The sequence below is a fragment of the Maylandia zebra genome, linkage group LG4, assembly GCF_041146795.1.
Source record: "Maylandia zebra isolate NMK-2024a linkage group LG4, Mzebra_GT3a, whole genome shotgun sequence".
NCBI lineage: Eukaryota > Metazoa > Chordata > Actinopteri > Cichliformes > Cichlidae > Maylandia > Maylandia zebra.
Genome location: NC_135170.1, coordinates 11,579,936 through 11,603,605, shown reverse-complemented (window position 1 = coordinate 11,603,605; position 23,670 = coordinate 11,579,936). Strand labels below are relative to the sequence as shown.

Sequence of the window (23,670 nt, the reverse complement as noted above, 5' to 3'; positions counted from 1 at the left end):
GTCTGCCAGGTTTATCCAGTCCTCTGCTTTTCTGTGTTTCTTATTTTATCTCACATAATCTTTTCCTTTCCCCAGTATTTTTTATTACATCCTTCTCGCTCTTTTCCCCTCCCCTCTGCTGCATCCCATCTTCACCTACCTCCTTTTTGCTGCAGGCTATTATAATTTTCAATTTGTATAGCAGTACAGTACATAGGTTTGTCTTTTAAGGTTTTTGAAGTTTTATTCCAAAATGCTCTGAAATTAGAAAATCAAGAGGAGAATATTGCCTCAGGTATCCATTATATCTGCAATGTAGACAATGCAGTCTGTTCGAGGGCTAGTGCTTTAAAGAAATGTCACTGTAATTAGTTTTAATTAAGTGCTGTCGATCATGTGTCAAAGCCACATATTGATGTCCACGCTTCTTCCCTCCTATTAGCGCAGCTTTGTTTACACATTCACTCGTTGTATATGGATGCCGCTGAATGTATATAGTCACACCTCCCCTCGCATTCACACATTATACCCCAAGTGTGCAGCAAAGCCTCAGTATGTTTTTCTACCTCAGCCGCACGGAGCCCTACATGGCTTGTTATCACTCTCAGTATAGATCCCTCCTCTTCAGATCCAGTGATTACACTGTACCACAGTAATTGCTAAGGAGTGTAATTCATAATTAATTCATGTCAGGGTTAATTTATTAAAACTGACTTATCAATATTTTACACAACTCCTCCATTATTCACACCAGAACATGCGCTCAAACCTATCTTTGTCAGGCCATGGAGTTAGCATGGGAAGTGTGCTGCTGCGTGCCGTGTTGTTGTGGCACAGCGTTGTTCTGGTTTGTCTTTAGATAAACCTATGCATGCAAATGGATTCGCTGCATTGTGGTTCATGCTGCAAAAAATATGAGGCGTTTCCTGAATGTAGAAATCGTTTTCTGTAGATTTGATTGGAGTAGTACATGTCGGACTCCGGTCAGTGTTACTAGCTTTTGTTCGCCAGGTGACGACAGCTGCTGCTGTTTGAATTTTAATTCACCTCGTGTACAGCACAGCTGAGATACTCTCCTCCAGCTCATGCAGGAAACTGACAGGTTCAACAGGATATCAAAACATGCAATTTAGCGGGGAAGGTGGATGCGATTCTGTCTTATTATGCTAGTCACACCTGCGTATTCAGATTCCTACCATCCACATAACTTTATACCATCTCATGACACCTACAGTAACTTATGGAAAAGCAGGGATCGGTTTGTGTTCACATTACAGGAAGGCAGCGATGGTGACATGCAATCATCCTGTCACTCAGCTTTGGAATAACAGTCACCGCATTCTTGCAGCTCTAGTCTTTATATGCCTCTGTGAGGTTTGCTACATGGTAAACTGCATGGACTGTAAATAAAAGATGGAGATAGCCACCGTGAGTTATTCACTGTCTTTTAGAGATCTGTTTTTCAAGCCTACATTTGAGCCATTTTGGGCTTTTTCATCTTGGTTCTTTAGAGACAGAAGTGACCATTTTTGGAGGAGAGGGCAAATACCTTAGTAGTCACAGCCGGTTCTCACTCCCGAGGCCTAACATCCTGACGATTTGTCACGTCCCGCAGCGTTCCTGAGGAACGCGAAAGGTGACCTTCCACAATCTTATGCTAAGCGCCGGGTTATGGGTGAAATCCAGTAGAATGACGGTCCCGCGGTAATACACGTTCCAGCCATGTATTCCAGCCCTAACCCTAACCATAACCTTATCCCAAACCTTAACAGCACTTTAATGACATCAAATAGTGTTTTCCAAAGCAATTTAAGTAAAATGACGAACATGTGTAGATTGAGTCCAAACGGTTCTCATGTTTCCAATCTCCTCATTTAGGGACGTGTTTGGTGCCCGGAAGCGTAATATGTTGACGATTTGTCACCTAGCATAAAATATTACGGTTTGGGAGTGAGAATGTGTTGGTAGTTAGCTAATGCTAACAAGCTGCATCTGTGGACTTTACACCAATCAGGCCTCTGACAGGTGAAGCGAATAACACTGATTATCTCTTCACCATTGGATGGGATATATTAGGGAGCATGTGAGCATTTTGTCCTCAAAGTTGATGTGTTAGGCGCAGGAAAATTGGGCCTTTTTTCCCATCATGTAGATGCGTGTGTGCGTTGCTTACCTGGAGAACACCTGGCACCAGGATGCACTAAGGGAAGAAATACAACTGACAGAGGCAGTCTGTTGCTTTGGACAATGTTCTGCTGGGAAACCTTGGGTCCTACCATCCATGTGGATGTTACTTTGACAAGTAACAACTACCTAAACATTGTTGCAGACCACGTACGCTCTTTCATGGAAATTGTATTCCCTGATGGCTGTAACCTCTGTCAGCAGGATAATGAACCCTGCCACGAAACAAAAATAGTTCAGGAATGGTTTGGCAGCACAACAATGAGTTTGAGATGTTGAGTTGACCCCCAAATTCTCCAGATTTCATTCCAATTCCAACACAACATTAGCAAGGTGTTCATAATGTTATACCTGATTAATATATAGGTACAACACACAGACGCAGACAACTGTTAATTTAGTGCTAAGTTACATACAATTAAAATACTACACATTTATTTGGCAAAGCTACACCATACAAACACCTGAAAAGAAAGCCATTTTAAATGTCATAGTTGCATTAAAAGGCTCCAGAGGGCACCAAAAACATGACCTAAAGCTCAGTTCAGTGACCAGAATGTGCTGAGGTGACGTCTACTACACCACTTGTGGCTAGTCACCTTTGTAGGTATACAGTCAAAGCAGCCACGCCCCTAATTTTGAGCCTTCAAAACCTGAAAAGGCTGAGTAATAGGAAAAAAATTGTCTGGTACAGTTGTTATAAATGGACCAAGCAAGAAACATACTTTTTTTGAACTTTTAACAAGGGACCCTATGGGGATTGACTCTCTTTCTTAAGTCTCAAGTGGTCTTTGAAGGAGCTGCTGTTCTGCTTTGGTTTCATTTGTCACTCCCAGAGACTGCTGCTTACTAAGCTGTTATCACTGTGTCTGGAGATGCGTGTAGGTCCAGTTTTATTATATTTACAGGAAGTTCAGAGAATGCGCTTGAATGAAGAGTGAACACAGATTGCTTTCCTGTAAACACAGAAGTTGCAGGATGATGAGGGGAAGAGAGACGTGTTGAAATCTGCCTGTACTATGACCCATCCCCTCCCTCTTCCTCTTTGAATCCCACCCCTCTCACTCTCTCTGTGTCTCTTTCCCACCCTCTGCGAGATTACCGTTACCATAGTAACAGTGGTTGTGGCTGCTATGGCAACACACATATGCTTGTGTTTCCTTGCTGTCAGTGTGTAGGATGCTCACGTGCACACTCATAGACACACACACACACACACACACACACACACACACACACACACACACAAGGCTCTGAATTGCAGCATGTAACAATAGCTTGCTCAGTAAAGATTAAAGGGACCGCAGCGTCGAGTCATTTTGTAAATGGCTTATGATTTATGCAGCAGATTCTATGCACTTTGTATCACTGCCAAGGCTCTACAGGAGCGGCTGTAAGCCGGACACATGGGGCTGCATGAGACGGTGTGATGGTGGATGAGTGTGATCATCACAGCCCATTGAAAATATCAATTTTTGATAGAGAGGAAAGAATAAGAAAGCTGGCATTAGAGTAATTGCTGGATTACATAAGTCATTTCATCACAGATAGATAGATAGATAGATAGATAGATAGATAGATAGATCCCATCAACATACAATCCTCTACATGCACACACTTCCAGATGCAGTATCTTTTGCCATGTATTTATTCATCTCTCTCCATATATATATATAGCGTGCATGCTTTTGAGGTAGAGAGTTTCCATGGAAACAGTCACAGAGCGGGAAGGCTAGGGGTGAGGGAGTGAAATAGTTAAGAGAGAGAGTGTGTGTCTGTGTGTGTGTGGGATGACAGTGAAGTGAATTCAAGTTCATCTGACATAAACATTGCTGTCCTCATGTACATGCACTTACACACTCCCACGCACAATAACCATACCCTCTGCATGAGGGTATGGCACTGCTGAGTGCTGTGTGTGTGTGTGTTGTTTTAGTTGCAGGGAAGTGAAATTATTCCACCTGACACACACTTCTGACACCCGATAGAAACTGCATTGCTCATGTGCGTGTCCCTTCAGCTCCAGGAAAAATTAACTTCAAATCGCTCATAGATTTTAAATTATGTCCGAGCAGTTATTTCAAATTGTATATTTAGTGAATATTTAAGCTGTTTGGTTGTAGATTTTTTTTCATCTCTTTGTAATTATCTTATGATGAGGACAATGGATAAGCTGGATTTTAATAATGTTTTTTAATCACAGTTCTCATGGCTGTGTTTGGCAGCCGTTCATGCAGAAATCAACCCCCAGACAGGACGACAGAGAACATAATTTAGCTTAAAGTCTTAAAACAGAGTGAAGCAACTACCCCGACTGTGTGAATAAAGGTAAAAAAAATCCACCTGCCAGAACCTCTAAAGCTCGCTAATGAGCTCCTTTTTTGAAGCATACGTTTTCAGAGTGTGGTCTGACTGCTGTTTCTTGGTCAGAAACAGTAACTTCATGGAATCTCTGCTGGTTGCATGGCAAAAGATTTCAGCCCAGAATGACTGCTATTTTCAAATCACTTGTTCATGCGCTTGTTGTTCATATGTAATGTGCACTGGATTTGGTCCTCGACTGTGTTAGACAGCAACCCTTCGACTTGATTACGATTTGAGTCTGTGACAAAAAGGACAGAGAAGCAACATTAACCACAGAAGAAAAATCCTGCCAATGGTGTGTGCTGCCCCTCGGCGACAGTCACAACAGTTTCTTTTCTTCTCAAGGTTGTCTCTTGTGCTACAGTCACCATAGGAAGAACAGTAGATAGAGACTGTAGCAGAACCGCAGTTAAGGCCGTAAACAAAGAACTTGTAATCACTCGCAGTTGTCGTCTCCAAAGCGACTTTGGCACATTAAGATGATGATAAAATGGCAATAAGACGAAGTCAGTCTGCTATCAGTTTGATTGATCGTGGTCGAATTGGCAGTTACATGCAGTCTTATGCAGTGTGATAAATTAGCTTACAGAATTTTGCATTAATTAGAAATTCACAGAAACTAATTACATTCAGAGTCCAGACAAAATATGAGATTTGAGACATTCCTTCACAAATAGAGACATCGTTGTGGCAGGATTGTGATTTAACTGTAAAATGATTAAGGAGCTTGGCAGCCTTTCTTTTTAATTTAAGAATGAAACCAGGACACAACTAGCTGAGTCTCCAATTGAAACGAGACTGGTTGCAGAATTACTCAGATTGATCGCAATGTGTTGGGAATCTCTCTGCAAACTTAAGCCACTCTGATCATTTTCGTTGCACTCACTCTGCTTTGACAGTCTGATCCTGTGAGATGAATTCACAGTGTGTGCACTGGTAAATGTCACAAAACAAGCATATTCCTTGTCCACGCTGACCTTAACCGTCACCTTCAGGCACTGCAGATTCATCCATGTAAAAACTCATGTTTGCTTCTAATATTGTAGTTGCAGAACCAGCTGTCATTACCAGCGATGATCAGAGGCATGGTAGCTGACTCAGTTGGACACAGATGTTCTTAAATGACGTATAAGACTCAAATGGAGAGACTGGTCTGAAAAGAAAATAGCAGCTACTATCAAAACAATCTGTAGATGGGTACATGTATAAGACTGAATGATAAGGGTCAGCCTTCAAAGTCTGATTGATATGGTTGTTAATTGTTTTTAATGCTGGAGATGTCGAATTTTTTTCTCACACCTTGTACAACGTGTGAATTTCTGTGTTTGTTACGTTTGAAGGATGAAGTACTGAGTGACCAATGTTTCCCTGTGTATCCAGTCTTTGTGCTAAGCTACCTACCTGCTGACTGTAGCTTTTATTTAACAGATAGAGGTTTGATATGAACCTTTTCATCCAGCTCGTGATGGGGAAATATCAGAGGGCAAATACACAAAAATTCACACTGAATGTCACAACAGAAAAGGTGAACTCATTGGCAGCAATTGAAATGTAATATTTGACATTTAGGGATGACATAATTTGCTGAAATTCATTTTCTTTAGTCCCGTCTTAAAGACATCATCTGCCGTTCTGTTGATGACTAATGTATATCTATTTATGGAAGAGCTGGTTCGACATTAGTTGATAGCTGTTTCTTGGCAGATGACGAATTTATGCAATATCACTGGGTTTGTCAGAAAAGATGCTTAAAAAAATAAGTCGATGTGCAATAAAACTTTAATGATTGGAGAACTGAGTAATGGAACCTGAATGGATGTAGATATATAGAACAAATAAGACATTTGTGAAATGCCAGTGACAAGGATATATTCCAGCAAGTGATATATGCGTCAGTCTGTTTCTTTCCTCAATGTTTTCTTCTGCAGGTACCTGATGAATGTGACGTTTGAGGGACGAAATCTGTCGTTCAGTGAGGACGGATACCAGATGCATCCCAAGCTGGTCATCATTCTGCTCAACAAGGAGAGACAGTGGGACAGGGTGAGACAGAGGGAGACACTGACGGTCTTTGTGTGTGTCGGGGGGGAGGGTAAGACACTCATATGAAAAAAAAACAGCCGATGTGCACAAAATTATAAGTCCTGACTAACCTAATTGTCCTCTGTTGTTAACAGTAAAACATTTTGTAAACTGTTAAAATGAATAGAAGCAATGAGTTAGCTGTTCCCTATGAAGTCCGCGAGTATCTGTGTGTTTTTATCTGGATCTCTTATCGTCTGATTTTCACTTTTCAAGCATTTTAAGCCTTAAGCCTTATAGACGCAACTCTGATTAGATATTATCAGCTCAGTGAAGGTGCCTTTGAGCAATGCACTGCAGCAGAGGCTCCAGAGTGGTGATGTGTTATTTGAATGCTGCTCCACAGCTGTTTTAATTTCAAAACTTGGTTAGCAGTTGCCTATTTGTTATTCGGCTTTTTTTTTTTGTTTGTTACAAAATCCTGGTTATGCGCTGTCTCCAAAAAAATCTGTTTGTTTCACTAAAAAGATGTCAAGACACCCTTAAGAACTAACAGGCAGCAAGTTATTGTAAAGACTGGGTGGGACAAGGAGATCAAGGTAAATATATGGAGTGAAACTGTATTCTCTGAGTAGAATATGTCATTTTTTTATACCATCCCATACATACAGATATCCATTCATACATTTACAGACATCCTGATAATAAAAAAGTATAAGGCTAGAAAGACATCAATGATCTTAGAGAAGCAATTGTTGCTCCGCATCAATCTGGCAAGGGTTATAAGGTCATTTCCAAACAATCGGAGATTGATCATTCTGTTATTTACAAGTGGAAAACTCCCAAGACCTACACCAAACTTAGTGGAGGTCCCAGTAAATTCACCCCAGGGTCAGATCGTTTAATGCTCAGAGAAATTGCTACAAACAACAGAAGTGCTATATCTCAGACTCTTCAGACCTCAGTTAGCATGTTAAATGTTAAAGTTCATGACAGTACAATTAGAAAAAGAATGAAAAAATATGGTTTTTCAAAGGGTTTTCAGGAGAAAGCCTCTTCACTAAAAACAGCAGCAGCACTGCTCAGGTTTGCAAAGGTGCATCCGAACAAACCACAAGACATCTGGAACAATGTCCTTTCGACAGATGGGACATGAGTGGAGATGTCTGGCCATAATGCCCAACCCACATTTGAAGAAATTCAAATGCAGCATATCAGCATAAACACCTCATACCAACTGTGAAGCACAGTGGTGGAGGTGGCTGTAAAGTCAATTCAGTGACCTTACAGCCATTGAGTCGGCCATGAGTCCTCTGCATACCAAAGTATTCTCGAGTCAAATACGAGTCCATGTGTCTGATAGCTAATGCTTGGCTTAAAATTGGGCCGTGGAACAGGACAACGATCCCAAGCACAGCAAATATACGAAAAAGAAAAGAAAAGTATTGCCCAGTCACATACAACCTGATAAAAATGCAGTTAGCTGCATTTAGCTTAGCTTAAGTTAGCTGTGCATGAATGAACACCTGCAAATCTCAATGAACTGAAGCAACATTGCAAAAAAGACTGGGACAAAATTGACATGAGAGAAAGTCATACAGAGAAAAATTACTACAAGTTATGCTGCTAAATGTGGTTCTACAAGCTAGTGAATCATGTGGTCTACGTAGTTTCTCACCGTGCATTTTGGCTTGATTTTTGTTAAATAAATAACGAAACGGTGTAATGAATCATCTATTCTGGTTCATTCTGTTTACCTAAACCTCGTGCAGACTAGATATTTAAAACTTAGAACTGACAGAGGATGGGCAACAATAATTTGACAAATTAATGCTGTTGAAACTTTACTGGCCCTACTTTGTAAATGCCCAACAAAACGCAAGATTTACATTTGTTTAAGCTAGCTCTGTAGCGTTTTGAACAATGAACAATTTCTCGTTCTTCACCTTAAAAAAAGCAACAAAAACTAGAGAGCTGTCCTTACTTTGAAAGCTTTCATCCTGGCAGCAGTGTGAGGTGAGGGATTTTTTTAAGATTCTCACTGAGCTCTGCAGTGGCAGAATATGGAACACAAGTCACTAAAAAGGCCTTCGTTTTTCCTCCATGGATAGATAGATGCGTCCACTATTTGAGGTCATGTTGGAGTACTGTTTTGCCTGCCAGGGTGTTGAGACGGTCACATGACGATCACATGACTGAAATATGGATTCATAAAATAATGTAATTTTGGTCCTGTTGAAACAAAGAACGCCTTAAGGATGTGATCTGGACTTGCTGCCATTAGCAGCATTAACTGACACAACGTTGAGTTGAGCCGTGATTATGATGACATTATTTAAGACAATGTGTGTAGAACAAGTTGCTCAGACACTGATAATATTCTAACTGTTACTTGCTGTGGACAAAAGTAGACTCCCAACTTCCAGTGGCTTTTTTTATTAGCATGTTCTGCTAACGCTTCCACGCTCCCACAGAACAAAGGCATGCAGGTTTGAGTAACTGTGTGGTAAAATTGCCCGTGAACACAGAGGTGAATGGCTGTCCGTTTATGTGTCAGCTCTGTGATTGACTGCCAGCCTGCCCAGTTTGTATCCTTCCTCTTGCATAATGCAAACTGGGATTGGTTTCCGCCTCCTTATAACCGTCACACATAAGCAGTTATAGCTAAAGAATGGAGAGATGAGATTGAGTCTGATGCACAGAAATGGTTCAGGCACTGCACTGTGCCACAGGCCTTTAAAGCTGAGAGGTTGAAAGTTCAGCTGCGAGAGAGTTGCTGACTCGCGTATCGAAACGTACGACTTAATGAATAACAACTAAATGTCAGTCAAACTTTAAATGTAAAACTTCCGTTCAGTGAATGAAGGTGCAGATTTTTCATTGTACAGACTGGGAAAAAAGTCTCCAAGCACAGGTGGAAAAGAAGATGGTAGTGAACATATGGCAACAATAATCCCGTGTCCACAACCTTAAATGAACCTGACGCATCACCACCTGCCAAGTCACCGGCATGCATCTGTGTTTCCTGATGCTTACCCTCTATTGTTTCTGTGTCCTGCAGTCTGACTCCTTTGACTCTCCCTATTCTTTATTCTCTGTATTTCTCTCTTTCTTCTGCCTCTCTAATCTATATTCTGTCCTCTGATCGGAGAACAAGGTGAAACTCTCCCCTCCTCTCTCTCCTTTCTATCCCGTTCTCCCCTTGCAGCCTGAACCACCCCATCCCTTTTCCTCCTCCTCCTCCTCCTATTCCCTCGCTCATGTTTAATTCTTAGCTTGACTTCCAGCTGAACCACTTTTCTTGGATCCTAATGAGTTCCAGCTACAACCATCCTTCCACTGCATCTTTGAAGTAGCAGGTATACTGTAGTACCCAGTCATGCTTTTTGCCCTGGCTGGTTGATTTTAACCCTTATCCTCCAATACACCCCACTCATTTCTTAGTCCCCCACCTCCATCTCTGTCTCTCTCCATCACTTGCTCCAGCTCACTACCCCCCCCCCCCTTTTTTTTTTGTCCCAACAGGAAAAAGGCTGCATTGTGTCCCAGAGATACACAGCCTTAGTTTGTCCACTCCAGGCAGCCTTGCCAAGTTTGTGCTCCCCAGAGTCCAATGTGTTTGAGCACATTTACATATTTAATGAGAGTGCAAACCTAACTTTACATACTCACACCACAGCTCCCTGTCCTCCCCTGCCTCGCATTATACCGAGTCCAATTAGCTGATGATCCATTCCCACTTCCACCCACGTCTTTCCGCTCATAAAAATGGCCTACTTGGCACAACCGGAGGAAAGGGCACAGGCATAGTCTCCAGGTATGGTTTTATGTGAGAGCCATCCGGGGGAAATTGACTAATTGATGACGCTTATTCAGTGGAGTAGAGCCACAAGGGCTAGAGGGTCCTCCAGACCTACAGCTGGACACTCCTCTACAGAAGAGCCTGTATTTTGCATTTGAATGAGCTCCATCTCTGGCTTTCTTTCTCTGTCATCCCGACACTCACTTGGCTCTTTCTCTTACTTTAAACTCTCCCTTTCTCTCTCTTTTTTTCTTCAATTAATCTCTCCATCCACTTCTGTATTTCTCTACCCGTCCTCTACGCTCTATCTGAATTCTGCACTTTCCCTCTGTTTCAGTCTCGCCCTTCAGAATAACCTTGTTCTCATTCTCTACTCTGTGTCCCAGTCCTCTCCTCTCCTCTCCTCTCCTCTCCTCTCCTCTCCTCTCTTTTTTACACACTCTCTTGAAATATTAATTTCACTTACTGAGTTGAGAGGTGAACAAACAAAACAAAAAAGTTATGGCATCTCTCTCTGTGAGTGTTCTGTTCTCCTGTTAGACACGAGGCTAGAGTGGAAGGAGTCGTGCACGAGACTGACGAAGCGAAAGGTAGAAGCTCTGGTCAGGATGACAGAGAAGCGGAGGACAGTGAAGGTCGTGGACAGACGAGAATAAAGGCAGCTGAAGCTGAAAATCAGAGTATAACTACAGGTTGTTTGAACGCCATAAATCTTGAAAATAAAGAGTTATAAATGCTTGAGGGTGAGTCTTTGTAGCAATCCTCAGATATTGTATCACGAGACGAGCGCCAACAGTCGTACTCCTGTTACTTTTTTGATAAAACCCTTGGAAGACCGTCTGTGGGAGTCAGACTATTCCCCAGACTTTTCTGTTTTAAAGATGAGGAGAGCGGTTGGTCACGAACAGCTAAGTAAACAAAAAGGGTTTTGTGTAAAGAAGATACTGACTTAACTCAGGAAGGAAAAACGGGGAACTTTAAATATCAGTGGGGGCAGGGATAGAGAAACTAAGCTTGCTCAGGGAGGGGCAAGCTCAGGTGGCTGCCCCTCCCTCAGCTTGGTTCTCCCCAAGATTTCTTCCTGTTAAAAGGGAGATTTTCCTTCCCAATGTCGCCAAGTGATTGCTCATTGTGGGTCATCAGGTTGTTGAGGTTTTCTGAGGCACGCTGAGACAACTGCTGATGGGATTTGGTGCTATATTATATAAATAAAATTGACATGAACTGAAAAATTAAATGATAAATAAAACAGTTAAATAATGGCTCAGTAGTAGTGGGATTGTAAACGTACCACCCATCCTTCAGCTGGTAGAATTACAGGGGAACCTTATACACCTTCAGCTTCCCTTCTGTCCACCGTCATAATTAAAAATGGTCTTAGAGACATCTGGAGGAAGCTTCAGATGTGAGAAAATACACATATGTGGAATCTCTGAAGGCAGCTGGAGGGCAGCCAGGCTTGATAGAATTTAGGTTAATCAATTTTACAGTAATACGCTGGTTAAAGCAGCAATACCACCTGTTGGTTTCTTTGATCACCATTTAGTAATTTTTAGGCATCTCTTTGCTGGCATGCTGTTACCATATTGTCACTTTAATGTGCGACTGACCCATAACAGAGAGTTCTGGCAGGATTTCTCTGACTTCTGGAGTCACTGGAGACTTGAAAACAAAAAGATGTTGCCAATCTGTCTCAATGGGGAGATCTAAGAAAAACACAGGTTAGTTTTGTTGGAATTCTTCTCACCAAAAATACAAGGTGACACAATAGCTATTGGACAAAACTGTTTTCAGGAGTTAGAAAAGGAAATCAGGTTGTTACAGGGTAGAATTATTAGTTTGATAGTGAAAACACCACTTGGGATAGCAGGAAGTGGCTTTAGGTGGGATTCTTCTAAAAATGTAATTTAATTAAAACTCAGGAAACTGGGGTAAGATCTCTATGACTTCTGGAAAAGCTACGAGAAGAAGTCCCTATTGCCTCTCTAAAAAGCCATCCTGGTATCTTTAGAGAGAAAGTAGGGACTCACTTTCCAGACAACAGGTGGATCTTGGTGCTTGACTTTCCATCATTATTCATTTGTGCCACAGTGGGGAAGCAGGATGAAGAAGGATCGCCATTATCTTTTTTAAACCTGAACTACTTAACTGGTGTTGAAGAAAGCTTTGTACGCCGTGGCTGGCAAAGTTGTCAAAAAAGCATCACTGGCCGCTTTAGGTGGTTTGGCGTGTTGGCTTGGGGTCGTCTCCTAGGGGCAGTTGGAGATCCTTGTACAAACCTTCCATAGAGAAATGCCGTGTGGATCTCCAGTGGTGTGTTCACCAGAGAATGGTGTGGCTAGAAACAGACATGTGATCCAAGAGCAGGAAGCCACTGTTTTCTTTCTGTTAGGCTTAGAAAACTTTGAAACACCTGTGGCTTGTCTGTCCCACAAGCTTTCTGCAGTGTAGGAAGGTTTGTTTAATGAACATCTAATAGACTAATGTAAGCATGGGCTCATGAAGAGTAACCTAATGAATTGGACAGGATCTCTAAATGTTAAATTTATGAATTTTTTAGTATGAAAATCAAAGGATATGCCATCTATTTTAGTGGGTTTCTCCTGGGGTGGGTGGAGCAATTGTACATATATTAAACTTTCATTTGAATTTTCTTGTTTTAAATGAAAAGTTTAACCGATAAAGAATCTGTCAAAGGTAAAAGTCACCTCTCATCTCAAAATCACAAAAATACAGAAAGTAGAAAAAGAAGCTCTAAAATTATATTGAGATATTTTTGCTTGAACACCATGCAGGATCGCTGGTGATATATTTCAGAGCTGTTTGCAGTTGCAGAGCTGCAGTTATTTTTTTATGGTCTTGAGTTACTGCAGTGTGAAATTTAATCCAAATTCTTGTTTTTATTTTGATTTCTGCCATTTGATGTGTTTCACTGTTATTTTCGGCACTTCAAGGCTCAATCACAAAAGACGAAAATAAAAAGACTGCAAGTCTCTCCATGATTACTATTAAGCAACTATATAAATGAATAAAGTCTTACTTGGTGTGTGATTTTAAAGGCAGACTTACTCTCTTTTGTTTTCTCGATGTTTCTCCAGGTGGGTAAATGGGAGAACGGTTCCCTGTCCATGAAGTACCATGTGTGGCCTCGCTATGAACTATACGGGGGACCAGCAAACAGAGAGGATGACCACCTGTCCATCGTGACATTGGAGGAGGCTCCGTTCGTCATTGTGGAAGACGTGGATCCGCTTAGTGGGACGTGCATGAGGAACACTGTACCCTGCCGGAAACAGATCAAATCAGTGTGAGGCTCAAATTTCACGTGTAGAAAATCTGTGTCAGATTAATGCTGAAATGCCTGAAAATCAAACGTAAGAATGCGTTACAAGACAAAAACTAATTTCCACCGAGTAAAAGGTTAGATTAGTGTGAGTTTTTACACATATTTTTCCTGCCATCTGCCACAGTAGCTCACAGATCCACCTACTGCAGAACTGACCGAAGCAGAAATGAAAAGCCTGGCAACTGCCTAAAATATACTTGTGAATGATGTTAATTTCCCACGGCAGCTTTGCGGAGCCCGAGGTGGAATCATTTCACACTTCATCGGTGTGACAGTGACAGTGCCAGAAACACCAAATCACTTTTACAATTAATGATTCATGGCCATTCACACAGATGTACATTTTTAATTAAATAATTGTCCATCTGTCCTCTTATGCAGCAATCAGACAAAAGAGTCAGGGATCTACATCAAGCGTTGCTGTAAGGGTTTCTGCATCGACATCCTGAAGAAGATTGCCAAGTCAGTCAAATTTACCTATGACCTTTACCTGGTCACCAATGGAAAACATGGCAAGAAAGTCAATGGAACTTGGAACGGCATGGTGGGAGAGGTAAGGATGTAATACGTCTGTTTGTGTCTTATTTTTTAATTTTGCACACCTTGACTCCATTACTTGCAGAAGTGACAGTTCTGCATGTAATGGAGACGATATCATCAAAAAGGATATCCACTAATAATGTTCTGGGGAAACGGAAACTTCTCATTGTCATGCATGTGCAAATTATATGACAGTTGCACTTATTTCCATCAGGACTGCTACTGTCAAAATAAAATTATGCCCATCTGCAGTCATTTCTTGCAAGACCCCCCATACAAAACAGAGCAGACATCAATGACAGCAGAGACAGCATTGATTAAATAAGGGCTTAGTCATACAGACCCGGAGGCCAACCAACTGTCAACCACCAGTTGTGACGGAAAGATAAAAATGGATGTTCCTGACCAGTTGCGAGTGATTGGTGGAGTTTGCTGTCTGATGCTAGCACCAAAAATTCCTTGTGATTTACTCTCTGAGTAAAAAGCACAATGCAAATCAGAAACTACCCTTCAACCAATTACATGCACTGGCATATTCTGCCAGGGAGGTCACGAACTACCAGAACTCAATCACAATCAGTTTAGACACATCATACATACATCATGGCCTAGCAGACCATTGTCGACATGTTGTAGTTTTTCACTGTCACCAGGGGGCAGTGTGACAAACAGTCTGTGGACTCTTGCTTGTGTTGTTATTGGTCCATTAACCAGCTATGGACAAGAACAAAGGTATATGATACATAGAGCTGAATTGAACCCGAATGTTAAAAACAATGAAAAATGTCCACTACAGCCACCAGCCAGGCTTCTCTGCTGTATTTCTCGTGCTTCACCCATTTGTGGTAATGGCCGCTGTTGCTCCCTTCCCTGTTCTGACCCACTTTTCCAGTCAGTCAGCATTGTGTTTTTGGAGGATTGGACGCAAGTATGTTTCCTTAGGTTAAAAAGCCCTCTCTGGAGGGCACAAACATAACCAAAAAAAACACAAAATAAGAAAAACAGTGTGAAAAAAGTAGCTGGGGGTGGAGGTGGGTTGCAAAGTGGCTTGGAGATGCAAGATCAACTTTAGGCAGGCTAAAGCAACTCTCTAAACCCAGCTGAATGAGTATGAAGTATATAAGCTTAGCCATCAGCTGGTGTGGACTGGCACTGAGGCTTCCTCATATCCACTGATCTGCTCAGAGAACAGCCTGAGCTTGGTTTGAAGTAACAATAAAAGGTGCCATTTCAAAACTATTGGCGCTACAAAATGAATAAATTGGACAGCAGAAATATAAAGTCAAAGCTGTGTACCCTTTGCCTCTTACTGCATCGTTATATCAGCTGCTTGTTGTTTTTACCATGCAGCCAGTGTGATTCTTTTTTCTCTTGTTCTGCTGAGATGAGCGGACCGCATTAGGATGCTTGGAGTTACTGCCAAGTTGGAGGTGAAGGTGAATAAAAGATTAAAGGGGAAACAAAGTTACTGTCTGCTTTCAATGTCCTGAGCTATTTTTAACTCACACAGGGGGTGCCTGAAGGGTTCATTTCCTCTTTGAAGCTCGTTTTCATACCTTGAATTATAAGCTTCCCTTTCCGGGTCAAGCTTCTGCCACACGGGCCTAATTCTTATGTCAGATGGGTTAAGCACCTCACCCCAGGTTCAGCTCAGTCAGCTGCAACAATTCACTGCGGGCTTGAAACATTTCCTAATCGACATTGCTCCCAAGCTAAGGTCGTTGTCAGTTCTCATACTTCAACCTATAAGAGCGAACTGCACTTGTGCTGTCTGACGTTGGCCATTTGTTAATGAAGGCAAACAGATCAATAGGACCCCAAAGGTCACGGGTTGAGAACATGTTTTGTCAGAGTTGCTACTGAAGGACTTTGGCTTTGCCCAACTTTGCGTGGATAATAAAGTTCGAGCAGCCTTCGGAAGTCACAGAAGACAGAGACGAGATGAGTTTACGTGTCTGCTTTTTCCTGCGTGGACACTTTTGCTATTCAATTTACTGACACATTTAATCTCTTACATAAAGCCATTACAGTCAACCTCTCTTTAGTGGGCACCGAGCTGTAAGTGTGGCCACCTGTAATAAACTCTATCGCCATGACTAAAAGCGTCGTAATGTACCATCTCCTTCTCACCTCCACAGATGAATGGTCATTAGGAGAATAGACGGGGAGAGGGGGGCATTTATCCACCTCTCTTGCACATGCAGACAACAGACTCTAATGTCTGAGTAAGCACAGAAAAACATGAACCAAAGCAGACACGTAGACACAAAGAAACCCTATTTGGTGAGACCGTTTCTTTATGTTGCACTTGTAAGGTCAGATTTACACTCTCACACTTCAGCAAAGCTCCGCCATAACTGCTGGATCTAACTAAATCCGACCTGCGTCCTTCTCCGCTTGGAGAACAGCCAAAACTGCAGCATATCTCACATTGACGGCGGACCGAGATCTGGACCGACGGCGACGCACGCTTGCACACGAAACATGTCTGAGCGCGCTCCCGGATATCTCGCAGAGATCATCGAGGGCGTTTTCACAATTTGCCACAGCTCACAAAGACAAAAGATCAAATTTAAAAAAAGAAAAAAGAAAATCAATGAATGTGATGAGAAGTCTTACATTTTGTCCTAACTCAATTCTAGCAGTTAGTGTCACATTTCATGGGCTGCACTGACTTGCGCTGCCCCCAGTGCACCTAATCTAAAATATTAGAGGCAATACGCTTGATTACATGAATTTTAGCCTCGCTAGCAGAGACGCATAAAGACTGGCACGCGCGCACACACACACACACACACACACACACCAGCCAAGACACATAAACAATCGCAAACGCAGAACCTCGCTCACTCATTCTCAATAACACCCACATGGGTCACTTTCATAACACGGAGAGAACAAGTCGTAGGAGGGAGATGGAGAGAGCGAACGGGGAGAGAGGAAGTGAGTACGCTGCTGGTTGGACTCGCTGTCTTCCCCAGGGAGATATTCGCACATTAAGACACGCACACACAAAGGCAAAGGAATAAGCAAGATCGGAAAGTTACAAATGCACACATGCTGCACACATGCTGCACACACATAAACACTTGACAAAAAAAAAAAAGCATTGCAGATAATGTGCAGAGCAGATGTGGAATATTCTCCCTGCCTGTAAAGGTCCACTTCACAGGTAGCGAACAAAGGTTCACTCGCTTCTCTTTGTCTTTTTCCCTTTTATGACTCACTGTTGTGTGCGCGCACTCACTCTAACACTGAAGCACACAGCGGAGTTTTGACTCACACTAGTCACACACGCCTTATTAACTCAGAGAGACAGTCCTGTCCCACTTGTGCTGTAGGGCTGTAGAAATTTGGGGCTAAATATACTACCTGTGCAGAGGTATGGAAGGGGAGGAAGGCAGGTAGAGGAAGGCATTGGGGCGGCTATTTCAAGCAGCCCTGACCCACTGTGGTAACCCACTTACTCCCTCCCTCTTTGTGTCTTTCTCCCCCTCTCCGTCCCCTGGCGAGCGTCACGAGTGTCCAGTCCGAGTGCTATATGTGTGGAAAGTGTGCTGTCTCGATCTACCGCGCTCCATCTTTGTCTCCATTGCCTCCATTTTCTTAGCCTCATGTTTCTTTGCACACTTTTGTTTCCTTTCTTTCCTAACCTCATATCAAATTTAATCTCCCTCGTATGCCGGAAAACTCTTTTGGACAGCTAGCAGATAGAGAGTACCCTGTCTGCATCATGTTTTATACATGTTAATGGACAAGGAGAAGGGAACTACAAAGGAACTACAACTTTTCTCCCTTTCTCAGAACAAAGTTTAACTTGAGGAACTGAGCTGTGGTTTTGTTCTTTGGAGAGGTTGGTGTTTCAGCCTATTTTGCTCCGCGTGGTTACTGAAGACGAGGGTAAAGTGTTGTATGTATTCTGGGACAGATGTTATTGGAAGGAAGTGAGCAGCTTGACAAGAAGACCGAAAATAAGGTCCACTCTAAAGTTTAAAGTGTTCACCAACCAGAAATCAAATCTACATGCTTTTTCCTCCAGCCTGCAGTGCCGTCTGTCATTGAGATTCTTTTAATGTGCATTTTAAAATATATCTGCTGTGGAAATGTCTGCTTTCTCTTGAATATTCTCTTGAATAAAAAATCACTTTAAAAAATCCACAATCCCTGTTGTGAGCAGTTTAATATAGGAACCAATTTCCTTCTATCAAACTACACCCAGCAATTGTATCAGTCAGCCGAAGAAAGCATCCATCCTCCCTTCAGGAGAGGCTCGTGGGTACAACAGCGAGACATTACTGCTAAATTTTTCAAATGTGTTTTTTGGAACTTTTTCCCTCATGAAAGAAAACTGCTTTCAGCTGCTCCCTTATTAAAAAAAGAGTCGCCACAGAAGGTGGTGCCACATATTTGATTTGCCAGATTTGCCCTTCCTGACACAACCGTGAAGGAGTTTGTGTCCATTCCTGGGATCAAACTGGGGATCTTTTGTTTGTTAGGTGAATGTGCCAAATCAAGTCCCATTTATATCCTTTATATTTAAGAGAAGGCCGACATCCCTTCAGCTGATATCTTTAAAACTGTGAAACTGACAAAAAACACTAGGGGATAAATACAGGACAGAGAAAAAAAAACCCTAAATTTAATTTTGGTCCCAATAATCCCTTTAATATGTCTTCCATAAACAAAGCATAGGTCTAACTCATGCTTTCTATGACCTTTAGATATCTGGAGCTAGGGAGGCAGTACATAATCAGGTCTGTTTGTTTGTTTGTCTGTTTTTTAGCAGTCTAGCATCCACAGTTTCAGAGATATCATTTTCAAATTATGTGTGATGCTAGATACCAATAACAGCTCGAGCTGATTGGTGAAAATCAGGTCAATTGCACACCAAAAGTGAAAATCAGTAAAACCTTTACTCACAATTTATTTTATGGGTCATCTTCAACATTTACAAAATACTAGGCCTTAAGGGACACGAATACCTACAAGTTGGCTAAGCATCTGACCTCGACCTTTATTATTAGTGCCAGAGGTCAAAGTTGACCTTAAAAAAGTCACATATTGAGTAATGCATCACATAAAAGGGCATAGAGACAGCTGTACAACACACGTTTTTGCGCTGTCTGAGTGCTCTTGTTAACTAATTAACTCTGTGATTACACCGGCCTTGTTTATGATCTACATAACGACCTGTGACATAGGATGCCGCCATATGCTTATGAATTGTGACCATGTGATCATCTTAAAGTCAGTACAAAAACATGTCCTATCGTGAAACCTGCTCGTTGACATGTTAGCTAATCCAGAACTTCTCTGCTAAGAGGCTCGTTTTTCATTCATCCTGAAGCAGAGGGGAACCTGAATAGATGGTATAAACAGTATTTGTTTTCCACATTAATGATCTTAAACTATAAGGATGTCCACCTTTGTCTCTGTTACATCGCCAAACAGGATTGATTCACATTTAGAAAGACTGCACAGTCACCTTCAAATGAACCGATGGCTGTGATATGCTATTTTTATGCTGTTTTATGACCAAAAGCTATTCTTAACTATCTCCATTGAAATAGTTTTTTGGAATGTGTTTGTTGCCACAGCACACAAGACTGCATTCATTGACTTACTCTGCCTCTGTTATTGATAGCTGCCTGACGGATGTGTTGAGAAACAGATAACAGACACACTTTCTCTCTTTCTGCTTTTTTTTTTTTGCATCTTGCCTAGGTGGTGTTAAAAAACGCTCACATGGCCGTCGGCTCCTTGACCATCAACGAGGAGAGGTCAGAGGTCATTGACTTTTCCGTCCCCTTTATTGAGACAGGCATCAGCGTCATGGTCTCTCGCAGCAATGGCACCGTTTCGCCCTCGGCTTTCTTAGGTGAGGAAGGCGAGCTGTAAAAGGTTGGGGGAGGGCGGCAGAGATGGATCAGGGGAAGAGACCAAAGGCTGTGTTTTGACCTGTGTGAGCACTGATCCAGGAGAGACCGGTCAAACTTGTAGGAATGTCTTCTTTTGTGCAGTTTATTGAAAAAAACTAAACAAAAACACAATAATGGATAAGCCACCAGGCATTTAAGCACTATTCTTAAAGGATTGATCTTCATTTGTGCTCTGATCTGGCGGGTTTTGGAAAGTTTTTTTTTTTTTTAAATCAGCATTTTGAATGTAGGATGGCCTAATGGCCAGTGCACAGGAAGTGGAGTTTAATTTAGTCATGCTTAAAATGCATTGTTCTTTATCAAATGGCAAAAAATAAGAGGAAAAAGCATGCATGTTTGTTAAGCTAGCATAGACAGGCTCCTTCATTTAACTGTATGTGGACCAATGGTGCTTTTGTCCCTAGTCAGCTCCACCAAAGCCCCTTTAAAGAGAACAAAATCCCCTCTGTAGTACAGACCCATATAGTGTATGCAGTTTGTACTGGTGGTGGAGTCCAAAATGATCCATAGAGTCCACCCTAGAGGACAAATTGCATTTTAATATCTTTATATTTACACGTACAGTAAAGCTGGATCCTTTTGAACTGTACAGACTTTTTCAGTTTCACTTAAATGGTTCGACTTAACTCCTAAGAATTCTTGAAATCTTTAAGTTTAAAAGCAATTTTTGCACAAATGTCTTTTCGTTAGCCTTCCTGACAAACGGACAGTGATGACTTTTTATTACGCTGTTTGATTTTTTTCCCCTTTAAAAGTTGAACAGAAAGAGATTTAGTGGCCACGCCAAATGATAGGAGCCAAGTTTCAGCACATTTGCACAGCGAACACTGGAGTGCATGATAATACGGCTAACTGTTTTGCTCCCTGTCTCTTTGCCCTCTTATATTTCCCACTCCCACTCCATTTCTCTGATGCTTCCTTCCTCTTCTCAATCTGGCGCACCACATTTGCATATTTCTCTTGCCCTCTCCTCTCTCTTGCTTCATTTTCTCTTTCTCTCCGCCGCCCTCGCTCTTTTTCCCTCTCCCTCGCTCTCTGCTAATGTCCCTTGTCTATTCCCCGTCTTCTGCCTCCTTACACACCCCACCGCCGCCCCACCCATTTACTTATCTCTCTCTGTCCATGCTCCCCCCCTTCTCCCTTCATCTTTCTCTCCTCTTCCCTCTCTCGCTCTCTCGCCCTCCAGAGCCCTTCAGTGCGGATGTGTGGGTGATGATGTTCGTGATGCTGTTGCTGGTGTCAGCAGTGGCTGTGTTTATATTCGAGTACTTCAGCCCTGTGGGCTACAACCGGTGTCTGGCTGACGGCAGAGGTGAGAGGCTTCAGCGCAACATGCACGCACACACACACACACACACACACACACACACACACACACACACACACACACACACACACACACACACACACACACACACACTAAACCATTCAGTGATATAGATGTAAACAGTCTTATAGCTGGGTTGCCTTCTTCATCTGTTTATCTATGTTTAATATCCACCAATAAATAGACCAGCAGTATTTATATTTCTGCATTTCAGCATTTATATTGATTATAAGTGTGTCAAAGCACTTAGTTCGCAGGTGAAAATGTCACGTTTTCAGTCTTAAAATTACCACAACAAAATGACATCCTGGTTAAAAACTTTGTTTTGTGTGCTGCAGCTGCTCTCTGTGACCTAGAAGATTTTCAGAAAACACATGTACACATGTTGCCTGTGCACGTAGCCCAGGCAGCAGGTCTATTCAGATTTCTTTGATAGGTGAGATGATATTTTAGTGACCTTGGGTCCAAATATCACACGTATTGAACACACATAACTAGGTACAGGAATAGCTGATAAACACTTTGATATACGCAATACACACTTGCATGTTTACCAGCACTTACCCAGCATTTACTTGTCTGTTGTCGGCTTTATTTTCAGACACTTTTTGTTTCAGATTTTTTTTGAAAGCATCTGAACTGACAGCCAAGTTGGAAATTGTGGATATGACACTAAACACCTAATAAGATCCACAGAAATAAATAAATGTTGTGGATCAGTATCAGTTCACAGGTTACTTGTCTTAGCTGGTGAGGTTTATGAATGAGAATGGTGGCCAGTAATTTGGTTCTTCAGAGAAGGAGTGTTCAGTGAGATTTGTAGTCTGAGTAGCTATTTTCTCCAAAGAAACAAGTGCAGGTACAGATGCTTCCTTTCTGTAACAATACAAGAGTTGGCCCGTGTTGTACAAAATGTTTTTCGTTGTTCACAAAAAATGAATGAGACACAGAAACACATTGCAGGCCACCTCCACATATAGCGTAGACCAGCTGTCCTCACTGACCCATTGACTTCATTCTCCTCGTCCTCCTTCACCGGCCTCTCTTTTTATCATTTACAGTTGTGTCTGCAGTGCACAGGTTTCAGCAAATCCTCCAGCGCTGCTCACACCGGACAAGTCATTTGCATTCATTTTCATATTTCACGCGTCAACTCTGACAGCATTCGTCTTAGATCTCCTCAGCTGAAAGGATGAGAAACAAGGGAAAAAAATCAATGTCTCCCTCAACTCTCTATCTCTAATGTGGCTATATATAGACAATAGTTATCTTTTTTTCATTCCTCTCATCCTTCATCAGCTTCTGGAGAAGATGTACTCCTCCCTGAAGCGCTGTTTTCTTTCTATGTGCCTCCTTGTTTTATCTGCTTGTAGCGCCGTGGGAGTTTGGTATCATGAAGAGTGCAGATCGAAGTTTGGAGTCAGAAGATCTGATGTAATAACATATCAATGACTCGGCTGCAGATTTGTAAAATCTCTGCCCCAATTCATTGAAGTAACTTTCTTGCAAACTTCACAAAGGAGATTTTTGGCACGATAAGGACAGTTTGTCCATGAACAAACGGTCCACACAACAATACACACCCACATGGTTGCACACAAACACCCTCTCATTCTCTCTCACACAATCACACATACCCACACAAATTATGAACCAACTGCTAATCACAGCATAATGGCTGTAATGCACCAGTCTGTCAACTCATAGATGAATGGAACCAACAGCGCTCTAACATATTACATAAAACAAAGAACATCTACTTACTGCAGTCACATATAAGATTATATAGGTGACATGAAACAGCAGGTCTTCCTTGTCATCATGTAAATCTGTATTATATTATAAAAATATTAAAAAACAAACCAAGAGCTACATCTCAGACTCTGCAGACCTCATTTAGCAAATATTAATGCGAAAGTTGATGACTGTAAAATTAGAAAAAGACTGAACAAATGTCACTTGTTTTTGAGGGGTTTGCATGAGAGAATCTCTTCTCTCCAAAAAGGTTTGTTAAGTTGCCTCTGAATAAACCACAAAACATCTGGAACAGTTCCGTTTGGACAGGTTTGTCCATAATCCACAGTGACAGTCAAACATAGCATAACAGGACAAACACCTCATACCAACTGTCAAGCATGGCGGTGGAGGGTGATTATTTGGGCTTGGT

At 41.9% G+C, this 23,670-nt stretch overlaps 1 protein-coding gene across 2 annotated transcripts in view; it reads left to right on the top strand.

Annotated features, from left to right (window-relative positions):
* grin2ba (glutamate receptor, ionotropic, N-methyl D-aspartate 2B, genome duplicate a) overlaps nucleotides 1-23,670 on the top strand; it is a 145,527-nt gene that overhangs the window by 94,324 nt on the left and 27,533 nt on the right. For both annotated transcript variants that reach the window (XM_004563025.4, XM_014409421.3), the window contains exons 8-12: nucleotides 6,456-6,570; nucleotides 13,450-13,658; nucleotides 14,079-14,250; nucleotides 19,962-20,115; nucleotides 21,363-21,488. In XM_004563025.4, the coding sequence (XP_004563082.3) occupies nucleotides 6,456-6,570; nucleotides 13,450-13,658; nucleotides 14,079-14,250; nucleotides 19,962-20,115; nucleotides 21,363-21,488 (776 nt within the window). The remainder of the gene's footprint in view (nucleotides 1-6,455; nucleotides 6,571-13,449; nucleotides 13,659-14,078; nucleotides 14,251-19,961; nucleotides 20,116-21,362; nucleotides 21,489-23,670) is intronic.